At 49.9% G+C, this 16413-nt stretch overlaps 2 protein-coding genes across 4 annotated transcripts in view; one reads left to right on the top strand and one right to left on the bottom strand.

Moving 5' to 3' along the window:
• Positions 1 to 10664, top strand: part of LOC103303394 (leukocyte immunoglobulin-like receptor subfamily A member 6) — a 38216-nt gene extending 27552 nt beyond the window's left edge. Inside the window, exons 4-7 of the mRNA XM_054710070.1 lie at positions 8914 to 9216; positions 9408 to 9704; positions 10247 to 10273; positions 10654 to 10664. Of these exons, the coding sequence (XP_054566045.1) occupies positions 8914 to 9216; positions 9408 to 9704; positions 10247 to 10273; positions 10654 to 10664 (638 nt within the window). The remainder of the gene's footprint in view (positions 1 to 8913; positions 9217 to 9407; positions 9705 to 10246; positions 10274 to 10653) is intronic.
• On the bottom strand, positions 1018 to 5227 carry LOC129147692 (leukocyte immunoglobulin-like receptor subfamily A member 6). Of its 3 annotated transcripts, XM_054710788.1 has the most exons (9): positions 4993 to 5026; positions 4799 to 4834; positions 4347 to 4631; positions 3899 to 4201; positions 3388 to 3684; positions 2821 to 3129; positions 1987 to 2037; positions 1373 to 1429; positions 1018 to 1223 (listed from the first exon to the last, which is right to left on the bottom strand). In XM_054710788.1, exons 1-9 carry the CDS (start codon positions 5024 to 5026, stop codon positions 1018 to 1020), a joined length of 1578 nt encoding a protein of 525 aa, XP_054566763.1. The 3 variants fall into 3 exon arrangements, with proteins under 3 accessions (XP_054566763.1, XP_054566764.1, XP_054566765.1); XM_054710789.1 differs by lacking the exons at positions 1373 to 1429; positions 1987 to 2037; XM_054710790.1 differs by lacking the exons at positions 1373 to 1429; positions 1987 to 2037; positions 4799 to 4834 and having other exon boundaries at positions 4347 to 4616; positions 4978 to 5227.
• Positions 10665 to 16413: the final 5749 nt, after the last annotated feature.

Genomic DNA, 16413 nt, shown 5'->3' with positions numbered 1-16413 from the left:
ACCGTGCATTGTTCCCTTTGCGCTCATGTCCCCCTTGCTCCCCTCCATCCGTTTCCTGTCCCCCCATACCTTCACCACCCTATTGTCTGTGTCTATATGCATGTAAGTTCTTAGGTTAATCTCTTACTGCCTCTCCCCGCTTCCCTCTGAGATCGGTCAGTCTGTTCCATGCGTCCATGCCTCTGGACCTATATCGTTGGCCATTTATGTTGTTCATTAGATTCCACATATAAGAGACATCATGTGATATTTGCCTTTCTCTGACTGGCTGATTTCACTTAGCATAATAATCTCCAGGAATCTCCATGTTGTCTCAAAGACTAAGAGTTTATTTATTTATTTATTTATTTATTTATTTATTTTTACGGCTGTATAACATTTCCTTGCGTAAATGTATCACAGCTTTTTTATCCATTCATCTACTGAGGGGCACTTGGGCAGTTGTAAATAACGCTGCTATGAACATAGGGGTGCATATATTCTTTCTGATTGGTGTTTCTGGTTTCTTCCTAGAAACAAAGGGAAAAAAAATAAACAAATGGGACAATAGCAAACGAAGAGGCTTCTGCGCAGCAAAGGAAACCGGCATCAAAAATGAAAAGGGATCCCACAGTATGGGAGAAGTTATTTGCCAATGATACGTCTGATAAAGGGGTTAATTTCCAAAATATATAAAGTTCTTCTATAACTCAACAAAAAGGAAGAGAAACAACCCAAATAAAACATGGGCAGAGGGCCTGAATAGACAGTTATCCAAAGAGGACATACACATGGCCAAGAGACATATGAAAAAATGCTCAACGTCACAAATCACCAGACATGCAAATTAAAACAACAGTGAGGTACAACCTCACACCTGCCAGAACGGCTACCATCAATACATCAACGAACAACAAGGGCTGGCGAGGACGTGGAGAAAAGGGAACCCTAATGTGCTGCTGGTGGGAATGCAGACTGGTGCAGTCACTATAGAAATAAGTATGGATTTTTCTCAAAAAAATTAAAATGGAGCTGCCTTTATGACCCAGCGATCCTCCAGAAGCCCTTGGTAGCATCAGATCCATTTCCAAGGTTCTGCCTCGCTGGACGGTGGGTTTGTTGTCTTTTGTGTTTCCGTCCCGGCTGCCAATCCTGAAACAGCAACACCCCAACGACCACCAGGACCAAGCCAGCCACGCCCATCCGGATGAGATTCCCCACGGTGTAGTCTTGGGGGGTTGAAGCTGGAGGTTGTGGACAGAGAGGTCACAGAGGTCAGGGCAATATCGAGCCAGCCCAGCACCCCTGGATGTGTATCCAGGTCACCTGACTTCCACTGACTGGATGTGAGCCTCTGCACTCAGCCCCATCACTGACAATTTCCCACACTCACCTGCCTTGGAGTCTGCATTGTTCTGTGATGAACAATTTCCCAGGGGATCAGCTGCTCCTGAGAACCAAACACACACAGTGTGTGGTGAGGAGGTGTGGGAATGCTTGCCATCTCTTCTCTGATCTCCAAGGAGTCCCCCAACTAATAATGCCCCTCTCAATCCCTTTAGATGAGCATCTTCGGTGTCTTGTCTTGTAAGTAACTAGGATGCAAAGAGGAACATGCAGGGCTTCATTGTGACTTGAGATCAGGAAAGTGAAGGAGTGAAGGGTTAGGTCTACCTTTTAGTTCCTCCACCTCAGCCGGCTCCTTGTGTCTCTGACTCTGTATTATAATCACATTGTCACCGTCACTGCTATGGAGGGGACAGGCCCAATAACGTCACATCCTGAGGGTTCACTGTGAGGCCCTCTCCCAGGAGCTCAGACCCAGAACTGAAGGAAATGTAAGCTCTGAGCCACGATTCTCTCTTTTTTACACCTGGAGCCACTGAGGCCCAGCCAGGGGAAGGGCGTGTCCAAGCCAGCGCCTCCACAGGTGCCTGAACCCCCATATGACTCAGCTTCTGTTCCCCATGGAGACACCACCACCTCCCCACAGAGATCCTCACTTACCCATCTGAGGGCCCAATGCCGTGGTGGGGAGGGAGGGATCCTCAGAGCCTCCTGGGGATCAGGATGAAGTGTGAGGGTTTGGTGCTGCCTTCTCCCCACTTGAGCCCGGCTTCTCCTCCTCAGCCTGAGCCCCAACATCTCCCTTTGCCATGACTACCCCTCCTGTCCTCACCCTCACTTAGCCCTCTGCAGGCCTGATGCTATGGCTGGGAAGGAGTAAATCCTCGAGCCCCTGGCCCCCGTAGTCCCATGAAATCTCTCCCTGAGTTCCAGCTCTCCTAGGACTCAGCCCGTTTGTTCTTGAGATCTGAGGGGGCATTTGATCCCCTGAGAGACTCAGAACTGCCCATGGATTGTTCCATGATGAGGACACAGGAGGACGCCAGGCCCCCCGGAGACACTCCGCCCAGATCTGGGGTCTCTTCTGACTCCTGGGACTCTCTGCCTGGTCTGTACTCAGAGTAGGGCCTCTGAGCTCCCTCAGAGAAAAAAATCCCAGTAACTCATGAGCTGTGGACAGGGGCCCTGTGGATGGGGGTAGGTCGTTAGAGGGTGAGGACAGAAGGAGGGGAGGATCTGGGGACTCTGGGCCCCTCAAAACTCAGGCTTCTCTCCTACATCTGTGCTGTGGCTCAGTCAGGGCCCAACTGCTGCCCACCTGGCACCTTCTAGACCCAGGTAAAGGGCAGGGATGTACAAGGTAGCAGGGTGACTATGGGGAAGATGTCCTCTGGGTGACCATCCCTAGAGCCCCTCCCTCTCTATCAGCCCATAGTTCTTCTGGGGACAGGACCCTGAGCTGACAGCTCAGCAGATAGGGTCAGGGGCTCTCACCTGAGACCAGGAGTTCCAGGGGCTCACTGGGGAGTGACAGCAGGAAGGGGGAGGAGCTGTGTGAGCTGTAGCATCTGTAGGTGCCCCTGTGAGCTGAGGTCACAGGACTCAGGGAGAACTGCGCCTGGTACTGCTGAGCTCGGTGTTCTGATCTCAGACGAGAGGGGGGATCGGCTGCCCCCTCCTTGGCCAGAAGGAACGTGTCCCTCAGGCTCTGTGACTGACACCGCAGGGTCACCATTCCTTCAGATGCCACCCTGGGGCCTATGTGTACCACCACTGATAGAGATGGTCTGTCAGGCAGGTGTCCTAGAGAGAGGGAGGGAGGGAGGATGAGGGCTTCCTGCCCACCTTATTTTGACCTGAGAGACACCAGGCCTCTCTCTGAGGACCCTCTCTTTTGTCTCTGTTTCTCTGAGTCTCCCCCTCACCCCTCCCACCCCCTGCCTCTCTCTGTCTCCCTCCCTCCCTGGGGCCCTGCACTTTCATTCTGGCCTCACCACCTGAAACCTCCCAGCAGGGCCTGTGCAGAGTCCGGATCCCTGTCTGAACCCACTGGCTCCTCACCTGCCACCAGGATGTCCAGGGGGTCGCTGGGGGCCGACCACTCAGAGGACAGGTTGTATCCACCGTAGCATCTGTACCGGCCCCCGTGGGAGCTGCTCACAGTGCCCAGGGGGAAGTGGGCCTGAGAGAGCCCAGCCTGGGGCTGCAGGACAAGGCTCTGGAAGAGGTCCAATTCCCCCTCCTTGTGCAGAGCGAATCTGTCATAGCCGACATCAGAGCGACACTGGAGGATCAGGCTCTGTCCAGAGGCCACAATGGAGCCCTGCTGGCTCAGGAGAGAGGGCTTCCAAGACTCACCTGGGGAGACCAGATGTGAATTACAGGGGCTGCTCCTCCCATAATCCCTTCTCCTGGCCTGGCCTCCAGGTCTCACTGTCTCTCTCTGTGTCTCTGATCCATGGACTCCTGTGCTCCCCTCACTCCGCCCTCTCCCATTGGGTTCCCCTCACAGCAAAGATGCCAATAATGTGTCTGGTGCCTCAATCCATGATGAGACAATAATGGGACTCACCTGAGACCAGGAGCTCCAGGGGGTCACTGGGGTGTGACCACACATGGGGCCTGTCCCTGTAGCAGCCATAGCATCTGAACGTCCACCTGTTGCTGTGGGTCACGGGGCCCACAGGGAACAGGGCCTGGAACTGCCCACTGGGCTGTGGCTGTGAGTCCAGGGCCCAGGAGAGCCTGTGATCTCCTTCCTTAGTCAGAAGGAACCTGTGAAATCCCTGCCCTGAGCCACACTGGAGGGTCACGTTCCCTCCTGAGGTCACGACAGGGCTGGGCAGGGCTGAGAGGTTGGGTTTGCTGTAGGCTCCTAGGAGAGGAGGAGGCAGCGTGTTAAATGGGCTCATACCTCCTTCACATCACCAAGGGCTGGGCTGTAAAAGGGAGACACCCTGAGAGCAGACCCCCTTCCTGAAGGCAGGGCCTGAGGCTGGGACCTCTGGGTGTCCTCTCACCTGTCACCACCAGATGCAGAGGGTCACTGAACTTTGACCAGCCTGTGAATCTGATATAGTAACAGTAGTATCTCCCTGCATCATGCTCTGTCATGCGTGTGATGGATAACTTGACCTTGTCTCTGGGATTCCACTTAGTCTGTGTTTTCCAAAGCACACGTTTTTGTTGTCTATACATACAGAACTCCTGGGCTTCCAGGGTCCCCTGACACCAGAGGGTCACAGGGTTCCCGTAAGGGATCACAGGGCCTGGCTCAGCCCAGATGGTGGCTTTGGAGAGGGTCCCTGGAAGGAAACCAGAGGCTACATTACAAAGACATTTCAAACTCCCCATCTCCCAGCTCAGCCCAGGACCCTCTTGGCTTATCACCTCATCCCAGGACCTCTGTGCTCCCTCCTGAGCCCCAGGGGTGAAGTGACAGGTGGGACGTGGAGCCTGGGGAAGGACTCACCTGCCTGCACGTGGATGATCTGGCCCAGACTCAGCCCTGGAAGAGAGTTCCTGTGAGAGATTTGCACCCGGATGTCTGAGCTGATTCCCTTCCCATCAGGCCCTGTCCACTCAAGCTGCTTGAGGCTGAAGTTTCCCATGAACAAGAGGATGCAGCTGCCCCTCCTGCTCCCCCTCCACGTGTCCACAACTGACCGAGGCAGAGAAGAGCAGAGAGGATGGATGCCATGGCGTCTGCTCTGAGGCTCCTGCTCTGCAGATGGAGGAGGCCTGGGCCTGAAGGACAGAGACACACAGGATGTGGTGGGTCAGTAGCTGCTGCTGTCCTTCCGGGCCCTCAGAGCTGTGAACCCACAGCAAGCAGACCGCCCCGCCCTGGGCCTGGGTGTGGGTGTTTCCATGATGAGAACTCAGGAGGACTATGGGCCTCTGGAGACTCTCAGCCCAGATCTGGGGTCTCTTCTGACTCCCAGGACCCTCTGCCTGGTCGGAAGTCCTGCTTAGAGAGGGAAGGACCCAGGTTCTCATCCTGAGCCCACCCTCAACAGGCTGGCTCTACCTGCAGCTCACTGCCTGTGTCCTCAGTCTCCCCCAAAGGGAATTCTCTTTCTGTCTTTGACTCGGCCATAAACAAGTACTAACTGCTCACCTACCACCTGCCGAGTACTTGTACCAAGTACAGAAATACATCTGTGATCCTGGAGACCTATTTCTTGTATTTTGAGAACTCTAATTAGTAGACTCGGGCATTCTAAGGCTAATGTTGTAATTCATTGATGACAAAGGAGAAATTTAAAAAGTATGAGAACAACTGGGGACCATGTCTAGACTGTGTTTGAAGGAATGGCTGTGTGAGTAGGTGGAGACCTAAGAGGTGGAATGATAACATTTTAGAGAGGAAAGAACATTCTAGAGCCCCTGGACACATACAGACTGTCTGAAAGGGAGGAAGAGAGAGAGAGTTGGTGGCTGGTCATGGGAGTGGTGATCACCACACAAGGGCATGGCATGATATCTTTAACAGAAAAGGAATATACAAGAAGCAAACTGGTCAGATCATCTTATAAAATCCTATGTGCCACGTATTACAAATAAACTAGAGAAGTGCAATATTTGTAAATAAAAATATCAACAGTGATCTATACTAATAAAAGGGTAATATGCTAATTAGACTGGACGTCTTCCATATATCCTTCCAGACATCCTTCTGGACAAAGCCACAGTGTCGGGGGTCGAGGCAGAGGCCAGCAGGGGAGAGCAGTTAGGGGTGATCAGGCTGGCAGGGGAGAGCAGTTAGGTGATCAGGTTGGCAGGGGAGAGCAGTTAGGGGTAACCACGCAGGCAGGCAGGTGAGCAGTTACAGGCCAGTGGTCCTGGATTGCGAGAGAGATGCCTAACTGCCGGTAAACTGGCAATCGGACATCCCCTGAGGGGTCCTGGATTGGAGAGGGTGCAGGCCAGGCTGAAGGACTCCCTCCTCCCCACCCCATGCACAAATTTCGTGCACTGGGCCTTTAGTTAAATTATAATATTGTGTGTAAAGCACTGTTCCATAAGTGGCTTATATGGATTTGTCATGTACCCTTCGCCTACCCTTGGTCAGTCACAAACACATGTAGAGAAGGGAAACCAGAAGTCTTGGACTTCCTTCGAGTCCAAGCTGGGGGCGTGGGAAGGGATTTGTGAGGTCCACATGGCCCTAAAAGTTAGATATGGAAAAGAATGAGAGGGTTAAATGGCCCATTGTATGTGAGTGTGTGTGAGTGTGAGAGTTTGAGTGTGAATTATATGAGAGTGTGATTGTGTGTGAATGTGTGTATGTATGAGTGTGTATGTCTGTGTTAAGTGTCAGTGTGTATGGGTGTAATTGTGTATGAGTGTGCATGTATGAGTATTAGTGAGTGTGTATGTGTGTGAGTGTGTGTATGTCTGTATATTTGTGGCTGTGTGAGTGTGTATGTATGTGTTTGTGAGTGTGTTATTGTGTGTCTGTGCATGTGTGCATGTGAGTGTAAGTGAGAGTTTGTGTTTAGTGAGAGTGTGTATTGTGAGTGTGTGTTTGTGAGTGTGTGTATGTGTTTAGTGAGTGTGTGTGTTGTGTGTTTGTGAGTGTGTGTGTGTGTTCTCATTGGGTAACTGGACTTGTCTGATTGGATGGAAACAGAAGTGAGAGCTGAGGCTGGTGGGTCCCATCTGGATGATCATGAACACCATTCAGTTCAGAAAGAAGAGTCTGGATTTATCCTAAATTCAGTGAGAACATGGAATGATTTTGAGCAGAAAATGGACAGATTCTGAAATGAGGTTAGATACCTATGTGGAGGGTGAACTGAAGAGGGGAGTGAGGGTGTGGAGCTCAGAGCTCAGGAAGGTGGTGGACGTGACGGCTGCCTTGGGGGTGTGAAGGTGACCTCCCTCCCTGCCTTGGTGACTGGGGCACCAAGGGGCCCTCAGGACAGTGAGCCCAGGGGTGGAGAGGGAGGAGCCTTAGGCCTGCCCAAGATGCATCTGCTCCCACAGGAAGCTCAGCACCTCCTCCTGGCCCTGGGATGCAGGTCCTACATCTCACACAGGTTCCACCTGACTCTCTGTCTCTGTGAGCAGCGGGATCTCTCCATGTCCTGGGGGCCAATCATCTGAGTCATTTCTGCCCCTTCAGAGCACCTTTGAGGCTGGGTGTCACTCCCTTCTTTAAAATGTGGAGACTCTTCAGGATTCAGACAAGAATGACGTTTCTGAGAGTCTTTCTCAAAGTCAGTAACACACACAGACATACATTACATACAGGTGTGGCACTACCATCTGAGTGGTTGGTTGAAAGACACTTGAGCAGGCTACTTCCTCCCTTGACTTCTCAGCAATACCAATGCCTTCCCCACAAAGATGGTGAGAATTCTTCTCGACTGAGATACGGAGGAAACGAAACCAGCCATTCAATGCAGATGGAGATGGTGGCAGTTTGAGAGATTGAAAAGTAGAGATGCCTCATCCAAAGGAGCAGAAGGAAGACTCCAGATCAGTCAGACCTGCAGACAGAGACCCTGAGGAACAGATGAGACCTCAGATACTGCTGAGCTGCCTCCTGAGAGCCTGGACTCCCCCTGAGCCCTCATTCTGGGAAGATGCTGAGCCAGGCCCAGGGCGTGGCTGTCCCCTGGCTGTGGGTCCACAGCTGTGAAAACCCAGAAGGGCAGCAGCAGCCCCTGACTGACCACATCCTGTGTGTCTTGGTCCTACAGGCGCAGGCCTCCTCCATCTGCAGAGCAGGAGCCCTCAGAGCCATGATGTCCATCCTCTCTGCTCTTCTCTGCCTCGGTCACTTGTGGAGAGTGGCAGCAGGAGGGGATGGGCAGGAAATTCCTCCTTGTTCTTGTGGAACCTCAGACTCAGGCAGCTCGAGTGGATGGGGCCCTGATTGGAAGAAAATCAGCTCAGACGTCCGGGTGGAAAACACTGACAAGGACTCTGATCAAGGGCTGAGTCTGGGCCAAGGGACCAGTGTGCAGGCAGGTGAGTCCTCCCCAGGCTCCATGTCCCACCTCTTATGTCATCCGCTGGGGCTCAGGAGGGAGCACAGAGGTCCTGGGATGAGGTGATACAATGAGAGTATTTAGGGCTCATATGGGAGAAGAGGGGGTGGGATGGGGAGGGGAAGATCTTTGTAATGCAGCGTCTGGTTTCCTTCCAGGGACCCTCTCCAAACCTACCTTCTGGGCTGAGCCAGGCCCTGTGATCCCGTATGGGAGCCCTGTGACCCTCTGGTGTCAGGGGACCCTGGATGCCAAAATGTTCTATCTGTATAAGGAAAGAAAACGTTTGCTTTGGAACACGCAGACCCCATGGGAGCCCACGAACAGGGCCAAGTTGTCCATCAAACAGATGAACCAGGATTCTGCAGGGATATACTACTGTTACTATCACAGCCCCACCGGCTGGTCAGAGCCCAGCGACTTCCTGGAACTGGTGGTGACAGGTGAGAGGCCCTCAGTGGTCCAGCCTCAGGCTCTGCTCTCAGGAAGGGGGTCTGCTCTCAGGGAGTCCCCCTCTCACAGCCCAGCCCTGGGGGACCTGAGGGAGGTGTGAGCCCATTTAACATGCTGTCTCCTCCTCTCCTAGGATTCTACAGCAAACCCAGCCTCTCAGTCCTGCCCAGCCCTGTCGTGACCTCAGGAGGGAACGTGACCCTCCAGTGTGGCTCAGGGCAGGGATTTGATGGGTTCATTCTGACTAAGGAAGGAGAACACAGGCTCGCCTGGTCCCTGGACTCTCAGCCACAGCCCAGTGGGCAGGTGCAAGCCCTGTTTCCTGTGGGCCCCGTGACCTCCATTCAGAGGTGGACGTTCAGATGCTATGGCTGTTACAAGAAGGTGCCCCAGGTGTGGTCACACCCAGGTGACACTCTGGAGCTCCTGGTCTTAGGTGAGAAATTCCCATCCCTATCACATCCATGTTTTGAGAGACCAGACAGGTTACTGGTATCTTTGCTCAGAGGGGAGCTCCCTGTGAGAGGGTGGGGTAAGGCAAAATTCAGGGCTTTTTGATCAGAGACACTGAGTGTGAGAGACACAGTGACACCTATGGGCCTGGCCAGGAGAAGGGGTTTATGGGAGGAGTAGCCCCTGAATCTGGGAAGCCCTCCCTCCTGATACAGCAGGGCCCTATCATGGCCTCTGGACAGAGCCTGATCCTCCAGTGTCGCTCTGATGTCGGCTATGACAGATTCGCTCTGCACAAGGAGGGGGGACGGGACCTCCCCCAGAGCCTTGTCCTGCAGCCCCAGGCTGGGCTCTCTCAGGCCCACTTCCCCCTGGGCCCTGTGAGCAGCTCCCACGGGGGCCAGTACCAAAGCTACGGTGGATACAACCTCTCCTCTGAGTGGTCGGCCCCCAGTGACCCCCTGGACATCTGTATGGTTGTTGAGGATCTAGTGGCTTCAGTAAGACACCCAGACTCTGCACAGGCTGGGCTGGGGTGGGGGATGTCTCAGGTGGTGACGGCCAGGACAAGGGGTGTGGGCTCTCCAGGGAAGGAGACAGCACGAGCCATGGAATGGGAGCAACAGGGATAGACTCAGGGAAAACAGAGACAGACAGAGAGGAGGTTTCCTCAGAGAGAGGCCTGGTGACTCTCAGGTCAGAACAACGTGGACAGGCAGCTCTCACCCTCCCTCCCTCTCTCTAGGACACCTGCCTGACAGACCCTCCTTGTCAATGCAACCAGGCACCTTAGGAGAGAACATGGCCTTTCTGTCGGTCTTAGAGATTGAGGGACACTTTCCTTCTGTCCAAGGAGGGGACAGCCAATCCCCTGCTTTTAGATCAAAGTTTTCAGCTCGTCAGTACCAGGCAGAGTTCTCCATGAGTCCTGTGACCTCAGCCCACGGCGGGAGGGGGACCTACAGGTGCCACAGCTCACACAGCACCTCTCCCTACTTGCTGTCATTCCCCAGTGAGCCCCCTGGAGCTCCTGGTCTCAGGTGAGTGGTCATTGACCCACTTCTTTCTTTTCTTTTTTTAAGAAATATATTTTTATTTATTTTAGAAAGGAAGGAAGAGGGAGAGAGCAATAGAAACATCCACGATGAGAGAGAATCATGGATCGGTCGCCTCCTGCAAGTCCCCTACTGGGGATCGAGCCCACAACCCAGGCATGTGCCCTTGACAGGAATCGAACCTGGTACCTTTCAGTTCGAAGGCCAACGCTCTATCCACTGAACCAAACCGGCTAGGGCTTGACCCACTCCTTTCTATGCTCAGTCAGCTCAGGGACCTGTAATGAGACCCTGGGGACTCCACCAAACAATAGGTTCCAGAGCCCCTAAACTCTAACGCTCATCCACGGATTCCTGCTCCCCAGGTTTTGAATAAGGGGGGATCTCTCAGCCGTGGGGAGATAGGATGTTGCGGTCTTGCATTTCAGACAAAACACTGGAAAGAGCACTCAGTTTCTGTATTGAGGCAACTTTTTCTTTTTTGGTTTACATCTTAATTTTTTTCTCTCCCTTTTATTGTTGACAATATTACAGATACCCCCTGTTTTCTCCCTTTGTGGCTCCCTCCACCCAACACCCACCCTACCTCAGGCCTTTGCCATACTATTATTGCCTGTGTCCGTGGGTTATGCATATATGCATATAAGTTCTTTGGTTAATCTCTTCCTGTGCTTTCCTCCCTCACCTCCCCCGGCCCCCACTGAGATCTGTCAGTCTGTACCATGTATCCATACCTCTGGACCTATTTTGTTTGTCAGTTTATTTTGTTCATTAGATTCCACATATAAGTGAGATCATGTGATACTTGGCTTCTCCAACTTGCCCATTTTGCTTACCATAATACTCTCCAGGTCCCTCCACGCTGTCTTAAAGAGTAAGTGATCCTTCTCTTTTACGGCTGCATAGCATTCCACGTTGTAAATGTACCATAGCTTTTTTACCCACTCATGTACTGATGGACACTTGGGGTCTTTTCAGATCTTAACCATTGTAAATAATGCTCCCATGAACATAGGGGTGCACACATCCTTTCTGATTGGTGTTTCAAGATTCTTAGGATAGATTCCTAGAAGTGAGATCCCTGGGTCAAATGGCAGTTCCATACTTAATTTTTTTTGAGGAAACGCCACACTGTGTTCCATAGTGGCTTCCCCCTCTGCATTTCCACCAGCCACGTACTAGGTTCCTCTTTCTCCACAACCTTGCCAACACTTGTCACTTGTGGACTTTTTGGTGGTAGCAATTCTGGTAGGTGTGAGTTGATACCTCATGGTCGTTGAGCATGTTTTCATTTCTATTGGCCATCTGTATGTCTACTCAGGTCCTTTGTCCATTTTTAAAAATTGGATTTTTTTTTGTCTTCCTGGTGTTGCGTTGTATGAATTCTTTGTATAGTTTGGACATTAACTCCTTATCAGATATGTCATTGGTGAATATGTTCTCCCACGCAGTAGGTTCTCTTTTCACTTTGTGGATGGTTTAGTTTGCTGTGCAGAAGCTTTTCAATGTGATGTAGTCCAATTTGTTTATTGTTTCCATTAGCTTTCCCGTTGCAGGAAAAATCCTGCAATAGGATTTCCTGCTGCACTCTACCCCGCCTCCGTCTCCTCCCTTGCCGCCGGCCCCGCCTTCTCCTCCAGCCCACCTTCGTTTCCCTTCGCCCACAGCCCTGACTTCGCTCCTCCCTTCTCCTCCCCCCGCCTCCCTGGCTTGCTTGCTTCTTCGAAGCTTTACTCCCTTTTGCAGCTCTTGGCTTCTTTCGACACTGTCTTGATATGCAAATTAGCCGCCATCTTTGTTGGGGTAATTTGCATACTCGTCCTGATTGGTTGATGGGCGTGGCTTGGCTGGTGGGTGTGGCTTAGGTGTAGTGAAGGTGCGGTCAATTTGCATATTTGTCTATTATTAGATTAGATTGTCCCCTTGCCCTTGGTGATGTATCAGTGAAAATCCTGCTACGTGAGCTGTCTGAGATTCTACTGCCTGTTTTCTTCTACAGTTTTTATGATTTCCTGACTTACGTTTAAGTCTTTCATCCATTTTGAGTTTATTCTTGTGTATGGTGTAAGTTGGTGGTCTAGTTGTTTTTTTTTTTTTTTGCATGTACCTGGCTAATTTTCCCAACACCATTTATGAAGAGACTATCTTTGATGCTCTTACCTCCTTTGTCAAATATTAATTGACCAAAATGATGTGGGTCAATTTCTCAAGATTACCGTTGCTATTCAGGGTCTTACTTGGTTCCATGTAATTTTTTTGAACATTCATTCTAGATCTGTGAAATATGCTGTTGTTATTTTAATAGGGATTGCATTGAATCTGTAGACTGCTTTGGGTAGTATGGACATTTTAATGATGTTAATTCTATCAATTCATGAACATGGTATATGCATCCACTTTTTGGTATCTTCCTCTATTTCTTTTTTCAATGTCCTAAAGTTTTCTGAGTGCAGGTCTTTACTTCCTTGGTTAAATTTATTCCCAGGTATCTTATTTTTTTTGTTGCAATGGTGAATGGGATTGCTTTCTTTTAAATTTATCTTTTTGAGAGTTCATTATCTCTCTATATAAAAGCCAAAGTAACTGTTATGACTGAACGACTGGACCAACTGGACCAACTGGTTGACCAGTTGCTATGACATGCACTGACCACCAGGGGACAGATGCTCAACTCAGGAGCTGCCCCTGGTGGTCAGTGCACTCCCACAGCCAACCTGCCTCAACCCCTCCCCCCAGCCAGCTGGCCTCCATTGGCACCTGGTGCTAAACCATTCCTAGAGACCTACATCTGGGTCAGGGTTTCATAGGTAGCAGAGCAGCTCCCTCGCTGTGATCTATTGAAAGCCAGCCCTCGACACAAGGGTTTGTCTTGCTCCCATCCTCTGCCTTCCCTGAGGGCCGCCCGCCCATCGTGGTGGCAGTGTGGCAGTGAGGGAAGGAGGAAGCTGGGTGGCGGGGAACTGCGAGGTGGCGTGGCGCTGAGGGCAGCGTTGGCGTCAGGTGTCCATTCTTTTCACACCCAGCCTGGCTACTGTCACCTCCTCTCCTGACCCCGCTGGGGCCTTCAGGCCTGAGCTGGGATGGGGAACTGGGGTGGGTGGCAGTGGACATGGCCCCTTTCCCAGGGGGGCAAGGGCCAGCTCCCTACTCAGGGCTGGCGGCCAACCTCCCATGGCCCCCCCCCAGGCCAGCCAACCTCCCGCAGTCCCTCCCCCCCGATGCATGAATTTGAGCACCAGGCCTCTAGTTGGTGGATAAAAATGCTATCAATTTCTGGATATTAATTTTGGATCCTGCTACTTTTCCAAATTTATTTATGAAAACTAGCAGGTTTTTTTTTTTTGATGGAGTCTTTAGGGCTTTCTATGTACAATACCATGTCATCTGTGAATAATGAGAGCTTTACTTACTCTTTTCCAATTTGGATGCCTTTTATTTCTTCTTGTCTGACCGCTGTGGCTAGGACTTCCAGTTCTATGCTGAATAAGAGTGGTGAAAGTGAACATCCCTGTCGTTTTCTTGATCTTAAGGGAAATGCTTTTAGATTTTGCCCATTGAGTATGATGTTGGATGAAGATTTGTCATATATGGCCTGTATTAAGTAGAGGTATGATCCCTCTATTCTCACTTTAACTGAGAGGTTTTTTTTTTTTTAAATCATCAGTGGGTACTAGATTTTGTTGAATTCTTTTTCTGAATCTATTGATATGATCATGTGATTTTTATCCTTGATGTTGTTTATGTGGTGTATCACATTTATTGATTTGTGAATATTGAACCATCCTTGCATCTCCAGAAACAGTGCTACTTGGTCATGGTGTATGATCTTTTAAATTTATTTCTGGATCTGATTTGCTAATATTTTGTTGAAGATCTTAGCACCTATGCTCATCAGGGATATTGGCCTGTAATTTTCTTTCTTTGTAGTGTTTTTTTTTTTAATCTGGTTTTGGAATTAGGATAATGCTGAACTCATAAAAAGAGCTTGGAAGTCGCACTTCCTCTTGAATATTCTGGGATAGTTTCAGGAGGATAGGTGTTAATTCTTCTTTGAGTATTTGATAAAACTCACCTGTGAATTCTGTCATTATTTCTTTAAACAGGTTCTCTGTTCCTTGTTCATTTTCTTCTTCTTGTATCCCTGGGCTGTGAATGTTGTTTCATTTGACATTTCCCCAAAGTTCTCTTAAACTATCCTTTCTATTTTGCTGCTCTAATTAGGTGTTTTTTTTTTCTACTTTGCCAACCAAATCACTGTTTGAACTTATTCCTCATTCATTCTACTTTTGATTTCTTCCAGTGTATTCTTGATATCAGATGTGTTTTTCCTCATTTCATACTGGTTCTTATTCTTGGTTTCTATTTGTTCTCTCATGCCACTGTAGTTCCCACTACGTTCCTTGTAATTTTCATTAGGTTCCTTGAGCATCCTTATAACCATTACTTTGCACTCTATATCTGATAAGTTGCTTGCCTCCATTTTATTTAGCTCCTTTTTTCCCCCTATAGATTGCCACCTTTTCTTTAATTTGTGGGTTGTTTCTCCTATTTTATCTGTCTCTTTGTGTTTGCTTCTATGTATTAAAGAGATCTGCTTTGACTCCCTGACTTTCTGGGGTAGCCTTATGCTGTAGGTATCCCATGGTACCCAGTGGCAGTCTCCTTGATCTCTGAGCTGTATGTTCTAGGAATGTGCCATGTGTGTATTATGTGGTTCCTCCTATTGTAATTGGATCATGTTTGCTGTTGGCCCATTGGTGTGTGGGATCAACCTTCAGGGAGGCTCACCATGAGGCTCAACTCCAACCACATGGTGCAAATGATTGTGCAGGTGCTGACAGACAAAACAAGAAAAACAAAGCAAAACTAAAAAACCCTTCACCAATAACAACATAAATAAAAAGAGTAAGAAAATAAATATAAAAGTTGCAGAGCCCCTGATTCTAATCCCTCACCCATGGGTTCTTATTCCTCAGGTTTTGAATAAGTGGGATCTCTTAGCCATAGGGAAATAATATTATGGGGTCTTATATTGCAGACAAAACACTGAACAATAGCACTTAATTTCTCTATTGAAACCACTTTTCTTATTAATACTGAGCTAAGGTGGGCAGCCAAACTCTACTGCAAAGAGGCTCAGTGCAGGCTCCAAATTCACAGACCAAGGCAGGCTAATGATAATCCAATGAGGAGACCAGAAAACCTGGCAATGTAGAGAAGGGGCTCAATAAGGGACTGTGTAAAACTTAGGACTTGAAAATTGGGGCCTCTGGGTCACAGAACCTTGAAGGAAGGTTCACGTCTCCCCAAGTCCTCACACCCTCATTTCATAATTTTCAGGAGCAGTTGACACCATCAACCCACCGCAAAATAGGTGAAACCCAAAATCACTGATGGGAGCTCTCACTTATGGGGCTGGGGGTGGAGGGTAGAGGGTAATGTCCTCTGAAGGAGAGGTGGGTGTCCTGTGTGGACATCCAGGGTCCTGGGATTTCTCGGTTCTGCTCTGACATCTGTGAACACTTTGTCTACAATTCCTACTTCCAACCCCGAAGACTACACAGTGCAAAATCTTATCCGGATGGGCGTGGCAGGATTGATCCTCGTGGTCCTTGCGGTTCTGCTATTTCAGGCTCGAAACGACACCAGAAGGACCCCTGATGCAGCCAGGATGAGAACACAGAGGCAACAATGCACCATTCAGAGTGGGGAGCCCTGGAGCATATCTGATGATCCCAGGAGGTGCTAAAAGAGAATATGGACCACCATTGGGGAAACTGTCTGCTGAGAATGTCCAGGGGAGAAGATGTGGTAGGTGAGGTTTGGGTGCAGGAGAACATGGGCCATGTCCCGGTAGAGGACGCCTCCTCCACCTGGGGTGCTCTCCCTCCCTCCCTGACCTCGCTGACTCTATTCCATTGCCCTTCTGTTCTCACCCTGTGACATGAGGATTCGTCCCACATGGCTGGTTTGGATTCACATCTGTATACCCCTTCATGCTGGGTCACATCCATCCCAACAAAATGAGGGATCTTCACAACCCTGGGATTTTTTAAACCACAAAGAACAAAGGACGGGTACCTGGTACATTGTGGGTGAATGTCATAATAATGCAGCTCAGTGAC

This window comes from Eptesicus fuscus, chromosome 21 (assembly GCF_027574615.1).
Source record: "Eptesicus fuscus isolate TK198812 chromosome 21, DD_ASM_mEF_20220401, whole genome shotgun sequence".
Classification (NCBI taxonomy): Eukaryota; Metazoa; Chordata; class Mammalia; order Chiroptera; family Vespertilionidae; genus Eptesicus; species Eptesicus fuscus.
The sequence above is the reverse complement of the archived record's forward strand: the minus strand, read 5'-3'. Positions and strand labels throughout refer to the sequence as shown.

Coding starts and splice junctions, on each gene's coding strand:
- LOC129147692 (XM_054710788.1), bottom strand. CDS start 5,026: ATGGCATCCATCCTCTCTGCTCTTCTCTGCCTCG. Junction 4,835..4,992: donor CTCTGCTCTTCTCTGCCTCG/GTCAGTTGTGGA, acceptor ACTCTCTTCCAG/GGCTGAGTCTGGGCCAGATC. Junction 4,632..4,798: donor GATCATCCACGTGCAGGCAG/GTGAGTCCTTCC, acceptor GTTTCCTTCCAG/GGACCCTCTCCAAAGCCACC.